The following is a 26,726-nucleotide window of genomic DNA, read 5'->3' on the forward strand; positions in this document are numbered from 1 at the left end:
GACAGAAGAGAGGGAAGTGTTTGGGCCCTGGGGCCTCAGCCGCCTGGCCTGCCGCTGCCTGCATTCCCCTCCTTACTGTTGCTCTGTCCTTTCGGTCCAAACAGGTTCTGACCTGCTCAGAAGGCAGTAACAGAAGGGCCGACAGATACCATATGATTTCACTCCCGTGTGGAATTTAGGAAACAAAACAGACCAGCGAAGGATAAACTAAAAAAAAAAAAAAAAAGAGAGAGAGAGAGAGAGAGACAAACCAAAAAACAGACTCTTAACTACAGAGAACTGCCGCTTCCCCAAAAACGGACGTTTGGGGAGGGAAGGGGGGAAGGAGGGGGTGGGGGAAGGAGGGTACTTGTTGTGAGGAGCACAGGGTGTTAGACGGAGGTGTAGAATCACTAGATTCGACACCTGAAACGGATATCACACTGGACGTTAACTAACTGGAATTAAAATAAAAAATGTAGGAAAAAAAAAACTACTAAACAATATGAAAAACATTTCAATTAAAAAAAAAAAAAAGAAATGACCTAAGGGCCACATGCATCTCGTCAGGGCCGCTGGGCCAGACACGGCTTCTAGAAGTCCTTGTCATTCGGGAGACTCCATGACACCCTAGCTAAAGAAGGGACTTTGGCAGCTCAAAGGTCTCGGGTTCAAATCTCTACCCGACCGCTTGACTGAGGCCCGTGAGGGAGCTGCATAGAGCTTCAGTTTTCTCGTTTATGAAATAGGATAATTGAACAGGTTGTGGAGGGGGCGGTGAAAGGAGCCCCTGTAGGTGACAGACCTAGGACAATGCCTGGAAGTTGGGCACTGCCCATCCTCCAATCCAAAGCCAACCAGACCCTCCTTTCTCGTTTCGGGCCCAGGGTGCGAAATCTCTTCTCTGAAATCCCGGCCTGCCAATTATAAGGCTTGTGTGACCCAATTAATAGCCCTCTGTCCCGTGGGCCTCGGCTGACACCTCACCCTTCGCCCCAGGGGTCCTTTGGCTCAGCAAAGTCTGACCCCCCGTGAGGTCAGAGGTCCCTCACTTCCTCAGGAGAAGGTGCGTCGGAAAGAAGGAGGCCGACTGGCTGCCGAGCTGTGGAAAATAATTAAACCAGGGGAGGAAAAAAACCCACGTCCTTTAGAAATCAGGTTAGGTATGAATGTGCAGGGCGTGGCCTCCTGTATAATTCGCCCTCCGCTGGCTCTGGGAGCCGCCGCGGGCTCTACCCGGCCCGTTGCGTCAGGCTCGGGCCTGCTGCCCCTCCTCTCTGCTCCTCCTCCTCCTCCTCTCCCACCTCCTCCCCCGCCTCCTCCACCTCCTTCTTCTCCTCCTCCACCTCCTCCCCCTGCTCCCTATAGGTGTGTCCCTGGGCTCTGGCTACCCGGCCCACTCCCCGCGGAGACGCCAGTCCGAGAGGTCGCCCACCTGCGGCCCCAGCGAGTCCTAACACACGCCCGCCGAGTGACCGGCCATGGAAGCCTCAGATGCCTCCAGAAGCAATGGGGCCAGCCCGGAAGCCCGGGACGCCCGCAGCCCCCCGGGCCCCAACGGCACCCTGGAGAACGGGGCCAAGGCCGAAGGCCAAGATGCCAAGACCACCAATGGGCACGGCGGGGAGGCGGCCGAGGGCAAGAGCCTGGGCGGCGCCCCGAAGCCAGGGGAGGGCAAGAGCTCCCTGTTCTCGGGGAACGAGTGGCGGCGGCCCATCATCCAGTTCGTGGAGTCCGTGGACGACAAGAGCTCCAGCTACTTCAGCATGGACTCTGGGGACGGCAAGAGGTCCCCCTACGCCGGGCTCCAGCTGGGGGCTGGCCGGAAGCCGCCCCTCTCCTTTGCCGAGAAGGGGGAGCTGCGCAAGTCCATCTTCTCGGAGCCCCGAAAGCCCACGGTGTCCATCGTGGAGCCCGGGGAGGCCCGGCGGAACAGCTACCCGCGGGCCGACGGCGGCCTCCTCCTGCGCTCCAAGTCAGGCTCCGAGGAGGTCCTGTGTGACTCCTGCATCGGCAACAAGCAGAAAGCCGTCAAGTCCTGCCTGGTGTGCCAGGCCTCCTTCTGCGAGCTGCACCTCAAGCCCCACCTGGAGGGCGCCGCCTTCCGCGACCACCAGCTGCTCGAGCCCATCCGGGACTTCGAGGCTCGCAAGTGCCCTGTGCATGGCAAGACCATGGAGCTCTTCTGCCAGACGGACCAGACTTGCATCTGTTACCTTTGCATGTTCCAGGAGCACAAGAATCACAGCACCGTGACCGTGGAAGAGGCCAAGGCGGAGAAGGAGGTAACGCGTGGGGGCATCTGCTCTCCGGGGGGGCTTTGGCCTCGAGTCTCCGCTGTCCCTGGCTCCTTCTGAATCCATCTGTCGGCCCTCTGTGCCCACAGGCTGGGGGTCAGAGGCAGTTTCCCTAAACCTCAGGAGACAGGGGCATTGCCTACAGGAGCAAACAGAAGCTCGGGAATGACTGGGGGCTTGACCAAGGTCACAGGATAAGTTCAAGTCAGATCAGAGAATCCACCGGGGCTCAACCCTGGGCTCTGGGCCTGGCAGCAGTGTTTCTTCTTGTTTATTTTTTATTTTAGGGAGAGAGAATTTGTGCCACCTGAGCAGGACTGACTGCTGGGGCAGGGGTCATGGGTGAGGACGAGGGAATTTGGGGGCCACTTAAATACTCTTGTTCCCCAGGCTTTAGAGTCTGCATTTGTAGGGCAAGGGCTCCTTGCTGCTTACCTGTTCCCACTCTCCCCCCACCTGCCCCGCCAGCCTCTCAACTTCCCCCAAAGGCCTCCTCCGTCCCCTTCACTGGCTCTGTGTGCTTCGTGTGTGTGTGTGGTCGCAGGGGCACGAGCCTATCGGTGGACCCTGCTTGGGGAGGGCTGCAGTTTGCATGTGGGTGGGATGGACGTGTATGTGTGCGTGTTGCATGTTTGGGTGGCTGTTTGGTGCACATGTTTGTATATGGGATACGTAGTGCATTTGCATGACAGCTGTCTGTGTGATCGTGCCTGCACCTCCTTGGGGAGGAGCAGAGGCGTGTGGAGCTTGTGAAAGGGCTGTACAGGGAGAGAGGGTGTTCTGGTCCAGAGGCTCAGCTGGGGTTGCTACCCTTTGTCCCACAGATGCTGAGCCTGCTGTCCCGCAGCAGCCACACAGCTGGCAGTCGTGGGCGGCCCCCCACTGGGGTGAACCTTCTGGTGCTCGGTGCAGGGGACCTGGCCTTCCTCGTCAGCTTCTCTCTACCCCTCTGAATAGGGCAGCCCAGGACCCCTCCCCGTCCAGCCTTCCCGCCCAAGAGCTGGCTGTTGACTGTCTTCCTGTACTTCTCGCCCACACCCCTGGGCAGAGAGATGGGTTACAAATGGAAAAAGACTCAAAGATCCTTGTCAGGGGTCTTGTTTGGCCCTGGAAGGTGTTCCCGATTCCCGGGTGCCCTGACCCCAGCCTGGCTTCAAGCGTCAGGCTAGAGACAGTGACGGGGCCGGGCCGTGGAACCTATCCTTCGGGAGCTTTCTTGGGAAACCGGAACAGAACCAAGGGGGGCAGTCATCTTCATCAGGTGTAACCCAAAAAGCTGCAGAGCCTCTGACTGGGTTCTGGGAGAGCCCACCGAGTTCCACGCCTGGTTTTTGCCTCTAGTTAGCCACCCAACCACGGACAAGTCCCTTCCCTTCTCTCAGTCCCGGTTTCCCTGCGTGTGAACCCAACGTGTTGGACTACATTGGTGGTCCTCAAATTCCCCCGTGGAGTCCCAGGATTCTTGGGAATGTCAGGGATGAGGAGGGGGGCAGATTGGTGCCAAGTGGCTTCAGGTGCCCACTTCTACTGCAAGCAATATACATGCTTATTTGTCTGTTTGTGTCTGGAACCAGGGTATCACCTAACCAAAGCCCAAGTGCCTCCGGAGGAGGAAAGAGTCTTGGGCAACCCTCCGTGGAGGCACCGGGAACTTGGAGTTCACCTTCTGGTGCTTGGTGCTGCGGTAGGACTCTGAGACAGAGCCCTCGTCCTTGAGGGCTCACGATATAGGTCAGGAGGCAGAGCTCAGAGGGACAAACAAGCCTGGGGAGCATCCGCCCAGTTACACAGAAGCAGCTGTCGATCAACATCAAATTGTAGCGGTGGCAAGGCAGGCTGGGTGGAGTCCTAGCAGTCTCCTGGGTCTCCTCCTTCACCTTGCAGACAGGGACAGAGGTCCCGGGAGAGGGAGGGACCTGTCCAAGCTTGTGGAGGTTGAGGAAGGAGTCCCCTAATTCTCTTCCAATATTTGAAAGCAACTGAGGGTGGGGGCACCAAGAAGATGGGATTCAGGATACGTGTGCTCTATCGGGGATTTCAGGGGAAAATGTCTGATCCACCGGAGTGATTTTAACAGTGGGAGCCAGACAGCGTGTGCGTGTGCGCCCCAGTGGTGTAAGGGTAGATGGGGAGAGGTGCAGGGCGGCCAGGAGACGGAGTTGGAGCACAGCTGTTTGTCCACGCTTGGCTCTGCTGGAATGTCGGCCATGGGGAATATTGGCACCGAGCAGGGTTAGTGGGTTGACTGATGGAAGGGAATAAGCGTGTCAATCCTGGCATCCTTTGGAGGCATCCCCTACAGACCCAAACATCAGCCCACGCACAGGTTTTTGCAAGGAGCCCTGTCCGAAACCTGTTCAGCAGGTCAGATGGTGAAGGCCCCAGTGAGGTCATCTGGGACCAGTCTTGAATGGTTGCACGAGGCTGCAGATGACAGTCAGGGCTTTGGGTGCTCACCTCCTGGGTTTCAGCTCTGCCTGTAGCCTCTGAGTGGGGGCCGTATTGGAGCAAAGGCCACTTGACTGTGGAAGCATGACTATCCTTCCTCTGGTGGATCCAGGGTCAGAATGTTCTGGTTCCACTCCAGGTGTTAGAAGGGGTCCCACCGATGTCTACTCCCCTGCCTCTGGACATTCCCCAGGCTGGATGTCTGTATCCATCTCCATCCTTTTCTGTCTCTTGGATCATCCTTCTGTCTATCCCAAGTCTTTCCTGCTGCATCGGGTCAGGATGGATCCTGTCGGGGGCTGGGGAGGGGGGGCTCTTGCTCTGGGACAGGGTGGGCGAGAGAAGAGAGGGGTGACCTCCATGGAGGCTGAAGGGGAAGCAGTTTATCTGGTAAGTTGTTCAGAGACAGGAGACAGGCAGCAGGAGACACTCCAGTTTTTACAGAGCACCAACTGTTTACCTGTTACTCCTGACAATAGCGCCATAGCTGCGGGCTACCGTACCTATTTATTTTAGAGACGAGGACATAAGCCCTGAGACGCCAAGAGACTTCTCCAGGATCCCAGCACGGAGTGGCCAAGCTGGGATTCTGATGCTTCTTTTTTTTTTTTTTTAATTTTATTTATTTATTTGACAGATAGAGATCACAAGTAGGCAGAGAGGCAGGCTGAGACAGAGAGGGGAAGCAGGCTCCCCACCAAGCAGAGAGCCCGATGCGGGGCTCGATCCTGGGACCCTGAGATCATGACCTGAGCGGAAGGCAGAAGCTTTAACGCACTGAGCCACCCAGGTGCTCTGGCTCTTCTGATGGCTGTTTCCTCTGCACCATTTTACACTTTGTTTTCATAGGATGGCAGGCTCCGCTGGGGGGGCGTGCGGTGGGCAGGGGAGGGGGGGCATCCTCAGATTGGAATCACCTAGAGAATCAAGACACAGCTGCCTAGGCCTTTCCCTGGGAGGTTCTCATTCAGGGGCTTGGGGCCTCAGATCTGTATTTTTAAGTCTCTGTGGCCGATGGTGATGAGTAGCCAGGTTGGGAATCAGGCATCTTGTCCAACGTCGCCAGGAGGAAATCGAGGCTTGGGAAAGGTGGGGTGACTTTCTCAAGGGCCCACCACCAGTCTGAGGACAGCCTGGGTGCTAGTCTGTCTACCCCGTCTTGTCCGGTCCCTGTCCCGGCACCTGAGGAAGCAGAAGGGACTGTGAGCCCCCGTCACGCAGACTAGTACTGGGCTATCTGACATCTGGGTGGAAATGGGGAAATCTCTCCAGCATTTCAGATTCTTATCCAGATAATTACCATTTGTCTGAGAGTACAAATTTGGCAATTAACTGCCTCATTTGGCAAATATCAGAGCCAACAGCCCATGCGGTTAAATCAAGCCCGAGGAGGATCAAGGCCTCATCCCCCCTTCCCTGCAGGCCGTGCAGGTGACCCCTGTCCGGGTAAGTGTTCAGGTGCATCTGCGGCCGAAGGCCCACCGGACTGGGTGCGACCCACCACTGTGCCCTCGGTCTGCTCTCAGGGAATCCTCCACTCCCCCAAGGCCGGAAGGATTTGCAGACAGGATGGCCTTCCCAGTGCCCATCCCCGGCAGCAGAGCGAGAGGCAACCAGACGAGTGTGGGAGAAGGGAACAAAGGAAGCATTTAGGGACAGGCCTGGGCAGGGTGGAGGGAAGGAACCCGTAGTGGGAGGAAGAGAGGAGGGAGGTATGCACAGCAATGGAGGGGTGGGGAGCTGAGGCCCCATCAGATATCAGGGGCTTTCCTCAGATTCCAAGGGAGGAGGGAGGGAGAAAGAGAGAGAGCTAGGACCTCAGGGGGCGAGAAAGAGGGTGTGTGTGGGGAGAGGGAAGAGGGGTGACGAGGAAAGAGACAGGATGGCCAAACTATACCATCTGTGGGGTGGGAGCCTAGGCAGGCTTAAGTTAGCAGAAGTGAAGGGGATGGACAACGTCCTGGAAGGTTCAGAGACGAGTCTAGAGGTTACGAGGCCACATGAGATCTGTGTCCTGTTGTGACATCTTGGCCTTAATGGCTTTCCAGCTGTGAAAGCTCAGGCAAAGTTCCTAATCTTTTTTAGGCCTTAGTTTCTGCATCTGTAAAATGGGGTGGCGCCACTTGCAGATGAAAGAGGAAAATGGCTGGCACATAGTAGGTGCTCAGTCATACAGTTAGTGTCCCCCTTCTCCTGGTTTTGGGGGAGAACCCAGTATCTTGGAGGCTTCCTATGGTACGTTCTTTCCCACATCCCGCCTTTTCCAGCTTCACACAGCCCTGTTAGCAGGGAAGAGCGTTGGGAGCCACACAGATGCTAGATATACCCCCAGGGGTCTCCCCCCAAACCCTCCTCCAAAGAGGGGAGCCCTCATCCCAGAGGGGACAAGGGACTGTTGTAGCCACGCGGAGCTCCCACTCCAAGGCCCTTCCCCAGGGCCCGCCTTCCTGCAAGTCTGGTCTTGTGAGGCCCCCTCCCAGCCCGTGTCCGAATTCCCCAGTGCCCGACTCTCTCCTCCACCCCGAGTCTTCCGCCCACTGCTGCAGACAGTGCGTCTCCGCTTTTGACCCTGCCCTCACAGGCTTCCAGATCAGCGGCCTCCCCTCCTCCCTCCTGGGTCACTGGCCAACACCCTGGCCCTCCTCACCACACCTCAGCCAGCCCTGCTGCCCGCTTCCCTCCTTTTCTTCTCCAGCATAGACCCCCCTGCCCCCCGCCACAACACCCACCCCAGGGTCTGACTTCCTGGGCCCTTGCCCTGGGCTCTTCCTTGTTCTAATCCCCTTCCTTTGTACTCCCTCTTGGCCGGCAAATCCGTGCTTGTGGGGGGAGACTTCTCTCCTGCGGGCCGGACCCAGCCTTGTGTTCCCATGGCTCCCGGCAGTTGCCCCCAGCGTCTCTGCTCACTCCACATGACTCCGCTGGCCTTAACCTTCTCTGGTCATACCTTTTCCCACTGGCAAGGTCAGCCGACCCTCATCCCCTCCCCTCCCTCTGCTCTGTTCTCCCCAGTGTCCTCCAGGCCTCAGTTCCCCACGATACAGGCCTCTGGGCCCACACTTCTCCCTGCATCCTGGCAGCATACACACTGTCCCCAGACGCCAGTACATCGGCACCTGCCGTCCTCACTGCTGAGCACCTCCGAGGCTTCCCCTGATCCCGCCTGCCCACCCCCCTTGCTCCCTTGGGCCCCACGGCCGTGCTCGCCACACAGCACCCTCTCTTCCAAGCCTGTTGGGAGGGAGGGCATCCCACACAGCTCCTAGCCCGTGGAAGGTCCCCCACACTATGAGATGCTAGACCGCTGGCCGGGGCTCGCTCTATGCAGGGTACTTTCTGAGAGCTATAGTTCCTGGTTCCCAGCTCATCCCATGGCCTTGTGGGTTGGTGGGGGGGGAGGGGGTCAGTCCTCTTACTATGTCCACGAAAGATAGAGCCCCGAGGCCCAGGGAAGTCAAGTCACTTGCAGAGACCACCTGCTTGGAAATGGTGGTAACCGCATTCAGATGTTTGGACTCCCAGTCCCAAGCTCTGAGTGGGCTCCCTCCAGGATCCCCCGTGCTCATTCATGGGAGGGCTGCCCTTCCCCCCTGGGCAGGCCCTGGGAGGGTGGGAGTGAATGTACTTTTGTTCTCTGCTTTCCTCTCCATCAGGCCTTGTTCTGGGGCTGCCGAGGTAGGGGCGAGAAACCCAGGGGCCAATGCCCCTACTCCAGCCAGGTCAGGAGGGGTCAGCTGCAGTGGGATGGCTTCCGACTGTCCCCTCGACCTGGGGCTTCCCTTAGGAGCGCTCCTGGGATGGGCAAGGTGCCTGGCATAGACCCATTGTCCAGCTGTTTGTTTCTTCCTTATGGCTCAGATCCTTCCAGGCCACAGGATCTGCCACCCGCTGTGTCTTGGGTTCTCTGTCCTCGGCTCTCCACCCTCCCAGCACTGTGTCTATCGGTACCTGACTTCTCCCCAGCTTTTTTCCAGAAACCAGGCCAGATCCCGTCCTTACTTCCTTTCACTGCTTTCCTCCTGACAGTCATTTTCCATCTCTGGTGATGGCATTTTTCCATGTTGCCGGATCTGCAGCCCGTTGCTGGTGGGCCAGATGCTTCCTGAGAACCTGGAGTCTTCTTGCCAGGAGAGCCCAGGACTGTGGGCAGAGAGGGGGTGCGGGGTGGCATCAGGGGCTTTCTGTCCGGGACCGCTACAGTTCTTGGCCTGGGCCTTCCCTATTTCTCCACCAGCTCCCTGATCCTCTGGGCACCCTTTCCAAGAAAGCCAGGGAAGCTCTCTCCACTCCCAATCCACTTCCCTGGTGTCTGGGGAGGGACCCCAGTCAGCACCCCGTCAGCCTGGTGGAGCCCTCCAGAGGTGCGACCCGTCTGTACCCTGCGCAGGACTCCTTGCCAACAGAGCTCCCATTCCTGGTGGTCTGTGGCCTTCTCATCTTGACTTTTCTTGTGGGTTCCTCAAAGAGACAGCTGGGGAAAGGTGTGGAACTCTGCTCAAAACCCAGAGTACTGGGGAGACTGTGAGCGCCCTACGGCCTTGAGGGGTAGAGATCACCCACCAGTCTTTCCAAGCCGGAAGGGGCTTTGAGATCCCTGGCAGGGGCCCCCGCAGAGCACAAAGGTGCCTCTTGGCTCGCCTGAATCAGCTTGGCCCTAGCTTCATGCCTCCCCTTTGTCTCTGTGGCAGCTGCTTTCCAGAGAAGGCATTTCCCCAACGGAAGGAAAATATTATCCATACTTTCCGTATCCGTCAGAGCTCACTTCCCCATGCACCCCTCCTCGGTCCTTTTTGCACTCCCACCCCCAGACCCCAGCAGCCTGCGGCGTCCTCCCCTGAGCAGAGATCCCTGGAATCTGTCTTCTCTCTTCCTCCTTTCACTGCCTCACTCACCGCCAGCCCCCCTCCCCCAGGGACCCTGAACAGAAGTCCCCATCTTGCCCAAACTGCGTACTGCACTCCCTTTCCCATAAACAGGTTTATAGCTGTGCCTGTCCAGACGGAGTCCCTGCTGGTTGCAGCCTGGGCTCTGGCTTGCAACACAGGCCCCACGTCATGGCATAGAAACGCTGCACACTGTCACTGCCACGGGACACTCCCTGGGCTGGGCTGGGCTGTGCTGAGCTGGGCTGGGTCCCCCTGAAGCTTGAAGGAGGTAGGAGCTTCCTTCCCTCTCCCTAGTGGCCTCAAGTCCATTGAGAGGAGTGGGAACCCCATAAATGAACTAACCGTCCGGCTCACTTTAGGTGGAGGGACCCGGCAGAAGGTTTAGTCCTTATAAAGACCTGGCTGGGATGGCCTAGCCCCAGAGGCCTGAGTTTACAATGACATAGTGTTTGATCTGTTGCCAGATCCCTGGTGACAGGCGTGGGGTCCAGCCTATCTGAGGTCCCTGGGATGGTTTGCTGAAGACAGGCTGAAGGGCTGAGGAGTGAGCCCTCCCCAGGCTGGCCCCCTGCATGGGCCCACTCCCTGAATCTCTGTCGCTCTCCCACCTCTCCCCGGACTTCTCCAACCCTGCCTCCTTCCCTGCAGACAGAGCTGTCACTACAAAAGGAACAGCTACAGCTCAAGATCATCGAGATTGAAGATGAAGCTGAGAAGTGGCAGAAGGAGAAGGACCGCATCAAGGTGAGCTTGATGACCAGGCCTTGGCCTTGCTGTGTGTTCACCCCGCCTGTCCTACCTGGGAGGAGACAGGTGTTCTCTCCTGCTCCAGGCCCCCCATTTATGCCCCACACTTACTTCTTCTGGGTCCTCCCACCCCTCTGGCGTCCCCACCAATTCCCCTTCTAAGTCCAGGCCAGGCATTCATGTGTGATCTCACCATCTGCTAAGGCTCTCTCCCAGCAAATAAAGACCCTAGATCGACCTATCTTCCGGTGTGTCCTCCAGTGTGCTCCGTTGTCTACTCTGCCCAGCAGACCACCCAGCCACCAAGGGCATGACGTTGTCCTTTCACTGGGGCCAGGATGGCTGCCTGTGTGTCTGCCACAGTTTGAGTAATTGCAGACCACAATCTGAGATCGCTGACTCTTGACCCTGGCTCCATCAACAGCCTGTCCGTTCACTTTCTGAATGCTCTTTGGTGCTAGTCGAGGTTTACTGAGCACCACCTGACTCATGGGGGGTCTTCTGGGTCCATGGAGTCGCCCAAGGTTGGAATGATGGCCAAGTCAACTCACCCCTGGGAGGAGTCACAGATAAAGAAGAGTGGGCTGTGAATGAACCTGGCCATCTCTGTCCATAGATGGCATCCCTCAAAGATGCCTTTGAATGAGATCCTTAGTCAAACGGACTTGCTGGGTTGGGGCAATGGAAATGCCCCGTCTCTGACTCTGGGCTAGGAATCTAAAGATACAACCCACTCGGGAGGTTCTTAAAATTCCCGAAACCCTTCTATCTCTCTCCTCTCACTCTGGATGCAGAGCTTCACCACCAGTGAGAAGGCTATCCTGGAGCAAAACTTCCAGGACCTGGTGCGGGACCTAGAGAAGCAAAAGGAGGAAGTGAGGGCCGCACTGGAGCAGCGGGAGCAGGACGCCGTGGGCCAGGTGAAGGTGATCGTGGATGCTCTGGACGAGAGGGCCAAGGTGCTGCATGAGGACAAGCAGACCAGGGAGCAGATGCAAACCATCAGTGACTCGGTGCTGTTTCTGCAGGTACAAAGCAACTCCTCCACCATTTGATCCCTCAGTCCTTACATTCACTGTCCCAGAACCTCCATCAATCCATCCATCCATCCATCCATCCATCTTTCCAAGCTCCATTCCATCTGCCCATTTAATTTTTCCATCTAAGCCATTTCCATCCCTCCTCTAAAGAAGGCACACAAGTATGACCTTGTACTTGCTTCAGTTGATATGTACTAACAGTGCTCCAGGCTCAGTAGGAAAGAGCTGTGGGATTGATTAATAAGGTCTGCTTTGGGTATGAGGCATGGCGTGGAAGGGCTGCCTAGGCATGATCCTTGACCTTACCTGTCTGTCTATTCATCCAGCTGCTAGAGTGTTTTGGGCACCGCTGCATGCCCCAGGACTCTGGTAGGTGCTGTGGAGAATAGAGAAGTAGAAGACATGGTTTTTGCCCCCGAGGAGCTGCAATCCGGCTGGGAAGATAAGACATGTACAATTAGAGAGCAATATAGAAGAGTATGTAATTAAATGATAAAGCATGTGGTTCAGGAGATAAGTGCCCATGGAAGCTCTGGGAAGGGCAAGCAAGCATGCTGGAGTAATCGAACACAGCTGTGTGGAAGAGGTGGAATTTGAACTGGGTCTTGAAGGTCCATAAAGGTTTCAGAAAGAGGAGGGACTCTCCTGGTGAGGGGGTGGGAAGGGGAGAGGCAGGCTTTGAGTGTGGTATGTAAAGGTGGAGGTAGCACCGTGACTGACCCAGAACGTTCTAGAAATACCTTGCATCTCCTTAGTGCTTTCACTCCCAAAGAAGTCCCAGCTTGTGTCGCTCTCAGAAACCCCTGTGAGATAGAACGACGTGTCCAGTTGAAGAGGTAGGAATCATGGAGTCACATATATGACTACTAACACCATCAGGGATGGTAGCATCTAGTAGAGTTGGGCCAAACCCTATCATTTTACAGAAGGAGAAACATAAGAGGACAAGTGGGGCTAGTTCATAGCCGAGCTGTGTCTAGAACCACAAGGCTCCCAGCGTTGACCCTTCCAGCTGGACGGAGAACTCCCTGCAGAGAAGTGTCCCCTCGGCTACTAAAGACCTAGGAAGTTAATGGCTTCTTTCCTTCCTTGGTAGGAATTTGGTGCATTGATGAGTAATTACTCCCTCCCCCCACCTCTGCCCACCTACCATGTTCTGCTGGAGGGGGAGGGCCTGGGACAGTCACTTGGCAACTTCAAGGATGACCTGCTCAACGTGTGCATGCGCCATGTTGAGAAGATGTGCAAGGCAGACCTGAGCCGTAACTTCATCGAGAGGAACCACATGGAGAACGGTAGGTCTCTTCTGTGGGCCCGTCCCACGGCCATGTGCACTTGGTGCTTTCCAAGTGCCGATCCCTGATGCCTGGGCTGGCATGTAGCCAGGCGACCCCTCATTGTTCCAAACCACCCTTCCTACCCAAGGTGTTGGGACTAGGATTCAGGGATTATAACCCTCCACTGAACTGGATGCCAAGGTTATGCTGTGTTACATGGGCTCCCAAGGGCAGTGAGCATCTGGGCACTGGATGCACAAAGGCCTCCTCTCTGTGGGTCATCCATCAAACTCAGGATTAATTTCATTCAGAGCTACATCTGATTATGGGCCCAACCCAGCAGCTGTGGGGAGGCTGCCACTTGTAAGGGCCAGATGCTAACCTGGTGATTTTGCGGACTCCCACAGACATGACCTAGAACTGCATCGTGCTGGGAGGGAGACCTTGCCTGTCACCATGGCCTCACTGAGTGGTGTTGAGCCCAGAGGCCGGGCTGGGGACAATGGGACCCATGTGTCTCAGTGACTCACCGGCTTCCCTGATGTCAGCTTCTGAGTCACGCTGGCCCCCACTGAGGCCAACTGAATCACCTCACCGAAAGCCTCCTCATCTGAGAAACTAATCCATTAAGTCTCTTCTCACCAGCCCAGCCCAGTCCCTTTAGGGCCCTAAGCCGGATCACTTTCCCCCATGGCCCCACTCAGTGATCCAGGCCCAATATGGGGCTCTAAGGACACTTCCGGCCCCAAACATCCTAAGGAGGCAGACCCTGTCTTTTGTCTCCAAGCGGAGAAGGTGATTCTCTGGGATTGAGAAGAGGGTAATAGTGTGCCGATTTGCTGGGCTTTAGGGGGGACCTCTATATATCTCGGTGATGGTGACATCACCCAATGTTCCTGTGAAAGGTGAGGGACATTCAGTGACACCTGAGGATCCATGAGCTACTGCAGCAAGACAGTCATTTGCTTCCAGCGGCCTTCGGGTCCTGAAATCTCCCTTCAGATGACAATGGTGATGACATTAGTGGTGGTGGCTGACAGTGACTGAGGACTCCCAGTGTGCTGGCTTTGTGCGAGCTCTTTGCTGGCCGAGGCTTACTTTCCCCGCAGGATGCACTGTGTTTCATAGATGAGAAGGCCGAGGCTCAGAGAAGTAGCTTTTCAAAGGGCACACAGCTGAGCGGAGGATGTGGTTAGGATTCACACTCTGATACTCAGCCTCCCAGGTCTTCCCGGCCGAGAAGTTGCTGAGGCTGGCAGCCGGGCAGAGCGGTTGGGAGTGTGATGATCACGGTCCCTGGGGTACAAACCCAGGGGTGGGGCCCCTCTGCTGAGGTCGGGGCAGACAGATGAGGATGGCTGTGATTGGGCCAGGCTGGCCCATGAGCCTCACAGGACTGCCTGCCACCTGTCCACCGGGTCATTTCTAGGTAACGATTGTGTTGACCATGACCTCTGAGCAAGTGTGGCCCCGTGCCCTGTGCCAGGTGTGCAGGGAGGCGCTGCCAGGAGCAGGATGGGTGCTGTGATGTCAGCAGCCTTGCACCTGTGCCTGGGGCCCTGGGCCTCCGTGTTGGTTTGCTGGTTGCTGCTGTGTTATTGTTGGGAGTGTGTCTGGCTATAGGGCAGGGTTGGGGGGAATGGGAGGCCAGTGAGTCAGACCTCCTCTCCTCCTGGATGACAGCCTACCCATTAGACCAGGGACTTAGTCCTACCCCCAAAGGCCCAGGGACTGACCACCATCATCCTGAGCTTGCGGAGCAGTCGGTCGGAGCAGGGAACACTGGGTGGGGAGCGGGGGCAGCACCCGGGAGAACACGTGTTTGTGGTGGGGTGCACTACTGTAGGCCAGGCCCCTGCTGGGTACAGGTGTTAAAGATGAAGGATAAGGACCTGAGCCACTCATTCCTTCTCTTGCCCAGGGGAGACAGAGGGGGAAGGGCAGCGGGAACGTAGAAGATGGAGAAGTCGCAAGAGAAAGGAATGGGGTGGGGGTGGGGGGGCAGCTGGGGGAAGGCAAGCGTAGCATCACCGATTTGTCTGGGTTTGGGGGTATACTGGTGGCTGGGGGTGCGGTGGGGAATCAGTGCCCGTCCCACGCAGCTCACTCCCCTCTGCATGCCTCTGATCAGCCGGCTGGGTCCCTGGCCCTGGAGGCCGACGCTAGGACTTCGTTCCACCCTCTTGGGCTGCCAACATGGCTGGGACAAAGTGAGGAAATAGGAATGAGGGCTCACACCCCAGTTCTGCCCTCACTGGCCATGGGGCAAGAGGCTTCACTTACCTCCCGAGCCTCAGTTTCCTGGTCTGTCCCGTGGGGATCTCCCTTCCAGCCCAGGGGTTGCGTACACAACAAAAAGGAAAGGGATGTCAGTAGCACCTTGTCAACGGCAAAGTGCTGTGCCTCTGGTTTTACTCACAAGGGTCGGTCCAGGGAAGGAGCTGGCTCCCTGCCGACCGTCTCTCACCTCCCAGCGGCTCAGGAGCAGAGGGAATGCTGGGCAGGGCATGGCCTTCCCTAGGCTCGGAGAACCTCACTTCTGCCTGGGACAGAGGGGCTGTGGGCTGACTCAGCAGAGCCCAGGGCTGCCCCCAGGGGCCCGCTTCTCCTCTCCACCTGCCCCTCTGATGGCCGGCCTCTGTCCCTCCCAGGAGCTGACCATCGCTACATGAGCAGCTACACTAACAGCTACGGCAACGAGTGGAGCGCGCCCGACACCATGAAGAGATACTCCATGTACCTCACGCCCAAGAGTAAGAGAGAGTGCCCCATCCCTCGGGGCCCCCGACTTCGGGACTCGGCTGGGTTCCGCCTTGCCAGAGTGACCGTCACTGTGTTTGCCCGGGGAAGTCCAGGCGTACACCTGCTGTCCCTCTGGACCCAAGAACAGTGCCCCCTTCCTCCCTCAGAAGCATCTGGGTTGGAGATAAACTACAGGCACCTGCCCCTCCTGACTCCTCCTCCCCAGTCCCTGCCTCCAGTCCCAATATGTCCTGTCCTTCCCTTTCCTTTCAGCGGGTCTCTGGGCTGCTGTTTTCACCAGCAACCATCCTCGGGGCCTGAGCCCGAGCCGTGTTCTGCTTCCACGTGCCTTGTTGTGGTCCTGGGGGAGGACAGCCCCTCCAGGGCCATTCTGCCCCTTGAGGGCGGGGAAACGGACGGCTGGTCTACCTTTCCTCCCCGCCCCCTCCTGGCACGCCCGCCGCCTGGCCCTTGGCCTTCTCTGGGCCCTGGACGGTCCCAGCTTGTGTCAGCCTGGGTGGAGGTAGAGACCAGAGCCCGCCTGTTTTCACCCGGGGTCGGGGGGGGGGGGGGGGGGGGAAGCCTGTTGCATTCTTTCGCACCAGCAACAAACCGCAACAACGCCCGTTACATAAGGGTGGGCGTGCCAGGCGTGTCAGCCCTTGGAGAGAGGGGGTGCGTTCCTGGGGGCGTGCCCACACGTGGGGGTGGTCTTCAGAAGAGAGGGGCTGTGGGGAAAAGGGAGAAAGGAGACAGAGAGATGTGGGGAAGGAGCTGGGGACCGGGGAGCCCCCAGGCCTGAGAGCTGATTCACACACCTTGGACACACACACACACACACACACACACACACACACCATGGGAAGGGCGTAGGGGCTTTAGAGATGAGCTCAGCAGGAGGAATCTCTGAGCTCCACCCAATCTGAAAACAACACCTGGGCCCTGACAGAGGCCTGGCGAAGCATCTGGGCGCCCGAGTCCCCCCTGCCCCACATTCCTGGTGTGGGCCAGGCCACCAGTCTGGCCCCTTCCCCTCCCAGGGCGCTGTCCTTGGGGCCCCGTCCTTGAGCGGGTGAGCAGCACTAACCAGCCTCTCTAGTGAGGACCCCGATGTGCATTGGTCCCCTCAGCTGGGCCCTGCTCGGCTCCCCCAGCTCCCTCGGGGAGTGAGAGGGGCGTGGGTTCCCCCGCAGGTCGTGGGGAGGGGAGCGGAGCAGCAGTGGGGTTAGAGGGAAGAGCACAGACCTGCCAGGATGTTGCCCTCCAGCCAGGACCTCGGGACTTTGGGCAGGTCACTGCCCCCTGAGTACCCCTGTCTGGGAGGAGAGAAATTCAGCTCAGATGCTAGGAAGGCTTTCAGCTTATCACGGAGTCAGTCGGTGACATTTGTAGGTGGAAGAAACAGGTTCATCCGGTGTCCCTGCCCTTGCACTGAGGACAGGAGGAAGGAGGAAATCTGCCCTCTGGGAGCTCCCAGGCTCAGGGTAGAGGCAAGGGAAGGGCCAGGAAGAGTCAGAACGGGGATCAGGAGACAAGGCCATCCGAGGGTTACTGGCATGAGTCTGGGGTCTCTGGGGCAGTGGGCTCATGCAGGGACACTTCCCAGCGGAGGCTGGTTTCCAGGCCCCTGAAGGAGGGGCAGTGTGCTCAGTAAAAAAGCGGACCAGAGCTGAGAGTGGGGCGCCCGTTAGGTGGGAGGGAAGGAGCTGACGGAAGGACCCGGACGCATGTGGAAAGCCTGTCTTCTTCATCTGTAAAGTGGGGGTATGGAGCCCACGCCACCAGCCTCTCAAGATTGTTCTGCGAATCTGAATGTGGAGGCTCCTGAGCAATGTGAGGTCTTATCCCTGGAGGCAGAAGCACCCGGGAGATATTTGTGGCCCCTCGCTCCTCATCATAGGCGAGCCCTCACCTGTACCCCCCAACAGCTGCCACCATCCTCCTTCGTCCCAGGGACACCACCTTGCAGCCTCTGGGGTCTCCATCATGCAGGGCCTGGCTCAGGAGGGAGGTGTTGGCTTCTCAGGCCTTGGTGATCCTTAGGGCCGCCCACGTAGGGAAACCATGCACCCCGAGTCTCTGCAGAAGCTTCCAGATTTACACCTAATGCTCCTGTGTACTTACTAACCGTCTTCCTTTCACCGTTAAGTGTCCTGATTTGGAGCGCAAATTAAGTGGCTGCCTGATGTAGACCCAGACGAGCCGTCTTAGTGGTGGGACCCGGGTCCTGGGACAGGCAGTGGGTGCCGTCTGGGGACAAGGAGTCCCGCGTAAGCCCCTCAAGTCAGAAGCTATGGGCCTGCCTTGAAGCAGACCCAGCTCTCCACAGTGGGGACCCCTCCTCATCTCCTTCCTAGGTGGAGCCAGGACGTCGTACCAGCCGGGGTCCCCCAGCCGCCTCTCCAAGGAGACCAACCAGAAGAATTTCAACAATCTGTATGGCACCAAAGGTGAACGAGTGACTCAGCACGGGGCTGGGTGGTAGGCTGGGGGTGGGGGGGCAGGCTCCCCCATGGGAGGGGGATGTGGGGAGCTGGGGTGTGTGTGTGTGTGTGTGTGTGTGCACACGCGCATGCGTGCGTCTGTGTTAGAGTGTGTGATGTCGTTAGTTAGGCTGCGGAGAAGCAGCCTGGAAATCCCTGAGTCCATAGGCTCTTTTTTTCCCTGAGGGTGAGTCCAGGAAACCGGGAATGGGGCTTAGGTGTGGAAGCTTCCCTTAGCACGCGTTGCAACACAAGGACCCACAGACGACTGGGGCCCTTTACTGAAGGGTGCATGTCTGCGTTGAGAAATCACTTTTAAAACAGACTAGTGTAGCTGTCAATGGGACGGACGGCAAGACAGGAAGTGGGGGGCTGTCCCTGGAGATCTGGGATGGGATGTAGTGATGCCGGGTGAAGGACATGCCCGTAAGGCCCAGAAAAGGTGAAAGGTGGGGGACACCTGGCTTCCTCGGGGAGAGAGGCCGAGCGAGCACAGACACCCCTCTGCCCCACGCACCGAGGGCACCCTTGTGCCAAGTGTAGGGCCATGCACTCAAAGACCCAGGTTTTTGGAGGCTCCGGGGTGCCAGCCAGCCGTGGGCAGGGAGGGCAGGCCTGGGGCAGTTCCACCAGACATGGCCCTGGGAGGTCTGAGGAGGGGTTGGGGGCCTCTTCAGTGAGGGCATGGGCTCTGAGAGATCTGGGTGGATGGGCTCCCTGGGGGCCGTGCTGGAGACCCCTCCCGAGGTCCCTGTGGCAGGGGTTCACAGTGGGGCGGGCAGAGCGCCCCAGCCCCCTCTGACCATTGAGCCCCAGTGTCGGGCCCCCGCCCTCCTGCAGGCAGCCGTGGGAGAGGACCATCAACCAGGTCTGGGCCCTCGGCCATGGAGTGAGCTGACTGGGGAGAGCCCCAGGGCTTGGGGCTGCTGAGAGGGCGGCCCAGGGCAGGGGTGTCGTCCGTTGGGGGCTCTGAAGCCCCCGGACTCGAGTGTCCTCTTGGGGCTCCTGCTGTTCCTCCCGCACCCGCCCCGCTGCCTCTCTCCTCTAGACTGCAGGGACGTCCTCCCAAACCGACCCTCGTCAGCCTCTTCCAATCGGCAAGCAGAGTTTCAGGACTTGAACCAGCTGCCTCTGTGCCCAAGTTTTCGCGTGTGTTTCTATTTATTTGTTTACTTGTTCTTGCGCTCACCCCGCAACTGTGCAATGGAATCTTCTAGGGACCAGGCTCCGCGCTGGGCGCTGGATATGTGATGCTGGGCCAGACAGCCGTGTCCCCTGCCCCCAATTAAACTTGCCCTTATAACCCAGGGGGACTACAGGAGAGCAGAGTGACGTGAGGCCTGGGGCTGAGGCGCACACATCATCTGAGGGGCAGATGACAGGGAAGCTGACACCGGAGGGCCCAACACGCTTGTCAAGGATGGGAGCGGGTGGGGGGAGCTGCGCGTGCCAAGGGCGAGAGAGGGCCTGGTGTGCTGCAAGCTCAGAGGGTACAGGGTGGGCTGCCGCAGCGGAGCTGGGGGAGTTGAGGCCAGAAAGTGGAGGTGGGGGGGGGGGCGTGTGCCGATTAGGGACTCGGAACCTGAGTCTGAGGACAGTGGGCCTTGAGGTACGGCAGGGACGAGCGGACACTTTGTGGTTTCGGACAACTTTGATGGCAGGAAGGATCGACCGGAAGTGTGCTGGGGGTGCTGGGGGGACTCACGTCTCCTGCTGTGCCCTGCCAGGTAACTACACCTCCCGGGTCTGGGAATACTCCTCCACCATCCAGAACTCAGATGATGGGCCCGCAGTCCAAGGCAGCTCCTCCTTCTCTCTGAAAGGTGAGCTCTCCCCACCTTGCCCTGTCTTTCCTGTGTCTCTCCAAGCTCTGCGCTGGCCCCCGCTCCCTCCCTCACCAGCTGCCTAACCTGGAAGGGACAGACCCTGACCCGAGAGGTCTCAGCTGTCCGGGAAGGCTGGGCTTAGGGCTGGTTTCAGCGAACACTGGGCTCTAACCGTGATCCGCATGGTCAGGGAGGTGGGGACGCCACACTCTTGAGACCCCTGCCCCTGACACCCCCATCCTGTTTCCATCAGGCCTAACTTCTGAGTCCCTCTCCTGCAGAAAGCTTAACTGCTCAGCCTGTGCCGGCCGGCCTCTGTAGGCTCTAGAAGGCTGTGACCGCGTACCAGCGGCCAACATCCTGAGTCCTGTCAGGCCCTTTCTCAGAGAGGCAGGACTAGACCATGTCTAAAGTGTCCTGAGTCCGACTCCGCTCCCCAGACCAGACGGAGTGGGCCAGGCCCCTCCTGTCTCTTCTGAAGGGCCCCAGGGACAGCTCTGTGGGCTGTGGTGTAAACCATTCTGTCTTCTGACGCCCAAACCATCTGGGCTTGAAGCAAGGGTACAGGGGCTGGCTGGGGTCAGGGAGAGGGAGGAGAGAGGGCGGGGCAGGCAGGCCCCCAAGCAGTGGCCTTGGAAGGCAAAAGACTTATCATTCAGCCGTCCCTTCCAGGCTAGAATCCCACCCTATCCCCAGGGCAGGGATGCTTGGAAGGACCAGCTCACCTTGCTCACCTTAGAAGGTGAATATGACCGGAGGGTCCCAGCCTGCAAGACCCCCGGGGATGTCCTCTCCCCAAGCTAGGCCCTGGGGATGTCCTCTCCCCAAGCTAGGCCTGGCAAGCTCTGGCTACCAGCGGTCCCTCCCCGCAGTCTGGTGAAGCCTAGATCAGAGGCTACGGGTCAGGGAAGACGGTCATCCCCCAGTGTGATTTGGAGCTTCCACATTCCCCTGTATCTCCCCACAGGCTTGTACCAACCCACCACCCACCCCCCTGCCCTGGTGAAGGCCTTGACCTAGGAGAGCCCCTCCTCAAATACTCCGAGCCCCTGAGGACTAGCCCAGGGACAATGTGGTCACCTTCACACAGATCAACTCATCAGTCAGCTGGGACTGGCCTTGGATGGGGGGGGGGGGGCGGTGCTCTGGGCAGGGGCCTGCCTGTGTGTAAGCAGAAGCCCCGCCCATGAGGATGGCCCCCACCGGCTCCTACCCAGCAACCCTAGAGGGAGGCAGGGCGCATGCTCAGGGCGGCCTGGCTGGGCTCCCAGCATAGCAGGCCCCAGGGCCAGGTGTGACTCCCGCTGGCCCCTCCCGGACCAGGGTGTGCTGCTAATGCCTCTCTCTTTCCCAGCAGGCTCTGGGAAAGCCCCCTATCAGTTCACCACCTTGGGACAGGCCACCACAGAATTTTCCAAACCACTGGACGGCAGTGGGCGATTTAAAAACAATCCTGGTACCGGCCTGTCTTCCCTCCCCTTCTTTCTCCCACAGCAGGGCAGATGGGAGACTCTGGGGCTCTCTGCCACTTCTAGGGCGTCCTGGCGCTCCTCCCCAGAGTTGCTGGAAGAGGGATGCCTCCCCCCTCCCCCGGCACCATCCCTAGCTCCTCCTGCCCTTGGATTTCTGTCTGCTGCACAAAGCTGGTCTTCTGGACCACAACCCCGTCCCCATCCCCTCCCCACCTCTCTCGGGGCTGGCAGGGGTTTTTCTTTCTGGGAACTGAGAATTGAGATCTGAATTCCCCCCTCTCTCCATCTCCCACTCAGGACCTGTGGGACCCTCTCTTGCCAAGGCACCCCCATCCCCAGATGCAGGGAGAGACCTGAGTCTCTGCTCTGTCCCCATCTTCTTGCTAAATGCAGATGGAGGGAAGGGCCAGCCAGGCCGGTTCATCCTCCCTCAGAGCAGCCAGAATGGGGCTCCGGGCTGCCCCAGCGGAGGGCAGACCCTATTTATTTCTGAGCTTCTCCTATGGGGGTCATAATCTGCTCCTTCCCAGGCCCCAAGGCCTGTCCCTGCAGGCTGATGGCTGAGACAGAGGGTGCTTTCCACAGTTCTGTGGGCCAGAGCTCCTAACAGATCCCGCTGGGCTGAAGGGGAGCACGGTGGGCAGGAGGACCAGGCCCGGCAGGACCCACGTGCTCCGGGCCCCATGGGCTTGCTGTCTTAACTGTGGACCTTACCCACATGGCAAATGACGGCCTGGCCCTGGCCCCAGCCTCCTGCTCCTGGAACAGGCGAGAGGCCCTGGACCTGGGCAGGACCATGAGGGTGGGTTTCGGTACCTCGTCAAACCTGGGTTCACATCCTGACTGTTGCTTTCTGGTGGTGCGGCTCAGAGCAAACTGCTTACAGGGTGAGGGTTAATGAGGAGACCTGTGGGAAGTGGGGGACACTGGCCATGCAGCACAGTGCCTCGGAAAGGGCGCCTCCTGGTGGATACCTTAGCTGGTTGTGCTCATGGGAAAAGGTCAGTGGTGTGAACCTTCAGGGCGGGTGGGGGGAAATCCTTGTGGAGTAGTGTGATTCTGACCTAGATTTGGGGGCCACAGTCTAGGAGCACCTGGCCCAGCCCACCTGGCCTCTTCCTCCTCCCTCTGTTTGCCTGGGTGCCTCCCCTCTTTGGCCGGCCTCCCCAGGATTTTCCGTGGTACCTGCCCCCCCCCACCCTCCCAGCTGCTGCAGGCCTCTTCAGGGGTTGCTGCACTTGGTAGTGGGCTGGCTGGAGCTTGGTGGTCACGTTGGAGATGGTACCCCTGCTGTTGTGGCCCCGGAGGCCCTGATGGCCAACCTCGGCTCCCTCCAACCAGTGCCTCCTGTCTCTGCAGGCTATCCTTCCCTCATCAGGAGCCAGAGCCCCAAGGCCCAGCCCCAGACTTGGAAATCTGGCAAGCAGACTTTGCTGGTGAGTGACGGGCTGCCAGGACAGCCTGTCTGGCGATAGGCATCTCCAGAATGGGCATGGAATGGGGCTCCCCAGGGGCAACTGGTCATCAGTCACCCAGGGGAGGTGATGGGAGGATGTGACCTCTCTGGGCCATGGGACGGAGGGAGGGGGCAGCAGTGGCCTGAATTCCCGCATCCTGCATTCAGCAAAGGGTAGCAGAGACCCAGGGCTAACAGTCAGTGGATCTGGGTAAGCATGCATTTTCTGGGCCTCAGTTTTCTAATCTGTAAAGTGGGCATCCCTGATTCTTTCATTTGGCAAATTGTTGCCAGGTGTCTATACTTGCTGAATGAGGACTGTGTCCCCATCAGCTCTGGGTGTGTGAAGTTCTCTGTCCTGGGGACAGACGTCCTAGTGATGGGTCCCACCTTCCTGGGGCCATTCCCTAGCTCTGACAACACAGAGGCCACTGGGGCGATAACATGGTGAGGCAGAGGTGGTAAAGTCAGGAACAGCGGCTAAACGCACCTGAACCAGGAATTGAAGAACCACACTAGAGGAGAGCATGGCCTTGGGGTCTGGCCAGCTCAGAGCCTCTCTGAGGCTCTGTTTCTGCAGTCTTGTAATGCAGTGCTGAGATACGGGGATCCCTGATGCCCCCCCGCCACTTTTTAAAGATTCTATTTATTTATTTGACAGGCAGATATCACAAGTAGGTAGAGAGGCAGGCAGAGAGAGATGGTGGAGGGGGGAAGCCGGCTCCCTGCTGAGCAGAGAGCCCAATGCGGGGCTCGATCCCAGGACCCTGAGATCATGACCCGAGCCGAAGGAAGAGGCTTAACCCACTGAGCCACCCAGGCGCCCCCCTAATGCCCTTTTGGCCTGACCCCCACCCAGGACCTCCGTGAGCAAGGCCTTCCTTCACAGGCTGGGCCTCCACCTCCCTGAATGCTTCTCTCTTGGAGCTGAGGGAGTCAGACAGCTGCCCTGGGATATGGGTGACAGCAGGGGCTTGGCTGGGGACAAGGGCAGGAGTCCCCATCTCCCTCCTGTCTTTGCATTTGGAGGTCAGATCGTGGGGAGGTGATTTGCTCCAGGCCCCGGCGACTGGGGCTGGATTAATTGGAGAAAATCTTTAATTTGCTGGTGATGGGAGCTAAGTGATCGTGTGTGTAATTTGTACCTGGGCCCAGAGGCATCACAACAGCAGGACTGCAGAAAGCAGATATGGGGAGAAAAAAAAGGGTTTTGTTTCTGGACTCAGGCCTTGCCCTCCCTACCACACACTCTTCTACCTCCCAGGGCCTGGGTCCCAGCAGAGAAAGCTCATTACCATCTTGAGACACTTGCTTGGCAGAGCGGGGTTCCAGCTAGAACGGAGGCAGGTGCTAGCACGTGAGGGAGGCTGTCCTGGGAGTCAGAATGCCTGGGATGTGGCCCTCGCCTTCACACCCACTTGCTGTGTGAACTCCCATGAGCCGTTCTTCCTCTGTTGCCGTTCTCGCAACTGTAACAGGAGTTGGGGGCCTCTGACGTGCTGTGACCCTGAGCCAGGGAGGGGACAAGGGCAGGCTGGGGAGACAGGGAGAGCACCCTTCCCAGATGCCCCGGAATTCTGTTTCTGCCTACCTGTCACTTCTGGGCTCTTCGTGGGACAGCACCATTCACTGACCTGTGATCTGGTTCATTGACCTAGCCTTCCAGAAAGAAAGGCGTGAGCCATCTCTAGGGCTCTTATTGACTACTCTGGGGTCCAGACCCGCTCTGCCACTGAGTAACTCTGCGGCTTTGGCTGTGGCCCTCTCCTGCCTGGGTGCCGCTGTATCTTGCAGTCACTTTTTAAGGGGGCCAAGCAAGGTCCGAGTTAAGGACTCAGCCGCTGCATCCCGCAGCCCCCCAGGCCCTGGTCTGGGCCAGATACTGCTAAGGAGCTGCTAGGTGACCACATCTCCGGGCAGACAAGATTGAAGGCAGGGCGACCTCCCCAGTGTCTCCTACAGTGGCATCAGTGGACCCAGCTCAGGCACAAAGCCACTTCCAGAGCCCCTCGGAGGGCTGAGCGCTCTCACATGGACTAAGCAGCAGCTAATCCGGCCTTCTTGTTGCCGGAGGCTGATCTCTTAGGCTTGGGGAGCTGACGGGAGCAGAGCAGAGCTGGCGGGAAGGTGCTTCTGGCTCTGTGCGGAGGCCGCTCCCTGAAGGAGGGGCCAGGATGAGAGAGGCGAAGGGGCTGGAGTTGGGGAGCCCACCTCTGTGTTGGGCTGGGCAGTTTTTTGCCTTCTGTGAACGCTCTCTGTCAGGGGAATCACGCAGAGAGACCAGAAGCAAATGCTTGCGGCCCTTGGGACTCAAGGAGTGATTTGGAGATGTGGGTAGGGTTGTTGAAGGAGAGGGGGTGCTGGGGAGGCTCGGGAGCCAGACAACGGGGGCTTGAATCCCAGCTCCACTACTCAATAGCTGGGTGGCCTTAGGGAAGTGGCTTAGCCTCTCTGTGCCTCGATTTGTCCGTCTATGAAATGGGTATGATGATAGTAACCCACTTAATTGGATGGCTGTAAAAACTCCATGAGTCCTTCCATACAAAGCATTTGTAACACAGGGCGCAGCTCTGGAGAGGAGAAAATGCTATGAGACCAGGATCTAGGGTGGTGCTGGGGTGGGGGCGGCTCCTAGGCCACAGAGAGAAAGTTTGATGAGGGGCTGAGGTTCATGCTCACCAGCCGAATGGTGGCAATGAACTCTGAATAAGCTATGAACCTGGAGACTGATAATGTTGAGTAGATAGAGCCTGCGGTTTGGGCCACGGGCCCCTAGAACCTGCTAGGGGGTTCAGAGGACTGCTGCTTCCCCGGGGGGAGGTGAGGCTCGGGTAGGTCTGGCTGGTCGGCTCCGCTGCCATCTGCCCTCCCTAACCACTCTTGTTTCCCTCCCACAACCGACAGTCTCACTACCGGCCGTTCTATGTCAACAAAGGCAACGGGATGGGGTCCAACGAGGCCCCGTGAGTTCCAGACAGGCAGCACCGAGGCCCTGGCACCCCTGCCCTCCCCGGCTGATCCTGCTGCTCTCGCTACTGTGCTCATCAGGGTGGAAGGGAGCCGCCCCGCTCTGCTCCCTGCCTTCAACCGGGCCCCATCCAGGCTCCTCTCCAGCTTTGGGACTTCTAATGGCCACCATCTTTCCTGTGCTCAGAGGCCAGCCATCGCAGGGGTGGGAGATAGGTGGGCTTCTCTCCCCTAACCCACCGCCCTCTCTTGGGTGGGGTTGTCGGGGCCCACATGGGGGCAGTCTGCCTTTCCCACCCATCCCCTGCCATCTTGAGGCCTCTTGGCCATTTCTCTCCAAGCCTCCTTCCCCAGGATGTGGTCTGTAGATGCCTGCCCACCTCCCACCCACGTGGGCCCACCTTCTTCCCAGCAGCCCGGCCCCAGCAGACCACTGGCCCTAAGTACCCAGCCTGGTGAGCCCGCAGCCCGGGGCCACCGTGGAGGGGAACCTCTCAGCGTCTCGGCATCATCCTGACTGTGTCAGGTGTCACTGTAACTATATGGAGTCTGAGGTCCCTGGGGATGGGCTCTCCTAGCTGCAAGGATGGTCTTAGCCAAGATAGGTCCCTCTTCTACCTGCTGGGATAAGCAATTCCCTCAATGTGATAGGATCCATCTATGAAAATAGTTCCTGGCCCAGCTGCCCAAGAGACCTGTCATTTCCCCATGGAGTCCTGGGCATCCCATTGTTCTGTGTCCTCTCTGGCGATGGCAAGTGAGCAGGCCGGGGACACTGGGTCTCAGCTGGTCACTTGCAATTTCCAGGTAACTGCTGCTGTTACTTCTAAGGGTGGCTTACCCACCGCCAGCCCCCCTCAGCCACTGCCCCCAACCATCTCCCTCCTCCCTCTGACTACCTTCCATGTGGCACACCGTCATGGGGCTCAGGGCCTATAGTGGGACCAAAGCAGGAGCAACGTGGGGCCCTTCCTCTTCTCACCATCCCTCCCAAGGGCCCTGGGGACAAGGGGGTGGGACCAGCTGGCCAGGGGTGGGGAGGGGGACACTTAGCTTGGGCTTTCCCCTCCTGAATAAACCATTGATCACCGACTTCTTTTGTATTG

The 26,726-nt window shown here is 58.5% G+C and overlaps 1 protein-coding gene across 2 annotated transcripts; it reads left to right on the forward strand.

The window, feature by feature from the left end:
* Nucleotides 1–1,201: 1,201 nt before the first annotated feature.
* Nucleotides 1,202–26,726, forward strand: TRIM29 (tripartite motif containing 29). Of its 2 annotated transcripts, XM_080817613.1 has the most exons (10): nt 1,376–2,264; nt 10,259–10,354; nt 11,152–11,385; nt 12,494–12,692; nt 15,326–15,427; nt 17,774–17,866; nt 19,627–19,722; nt 21,083–21,181; nt 22,557–22,633; nt 25,558–26,720. In XM_080817613.1, exons 1-10 carry the CDS (start codon nt 1,461–1,463, stop codon nt 25,618–25,620), a joined length of 1,863 nt encoding a protein of 620 aa, XP_080673739.1. In that variant the 5' UTR covers nt 1,376–1,460; the 3' UTR covers nt 25,621–26,720. The 2 variants fall into 2 exon arrangements, with proteins under 2 accessions (XP_080673740.1, XP_080673739.1); XM_080817614.1 differs by lacking the exon at nt 21,083–21,181 and having other exon boundaries at nt 1,202–2,264; nt 25,558–26,726.

The sequence above is a fragment of the Martes martes genome, assembly GCF_963455335.1.
Source record: "Martes martes genome assembly, chromosome: 10".
Lineage (NCBI taxonomy): Eukaryota > Metazoa > Chordata > Mammalia > Carnivora > Mustelidae > Martes > Martes martes.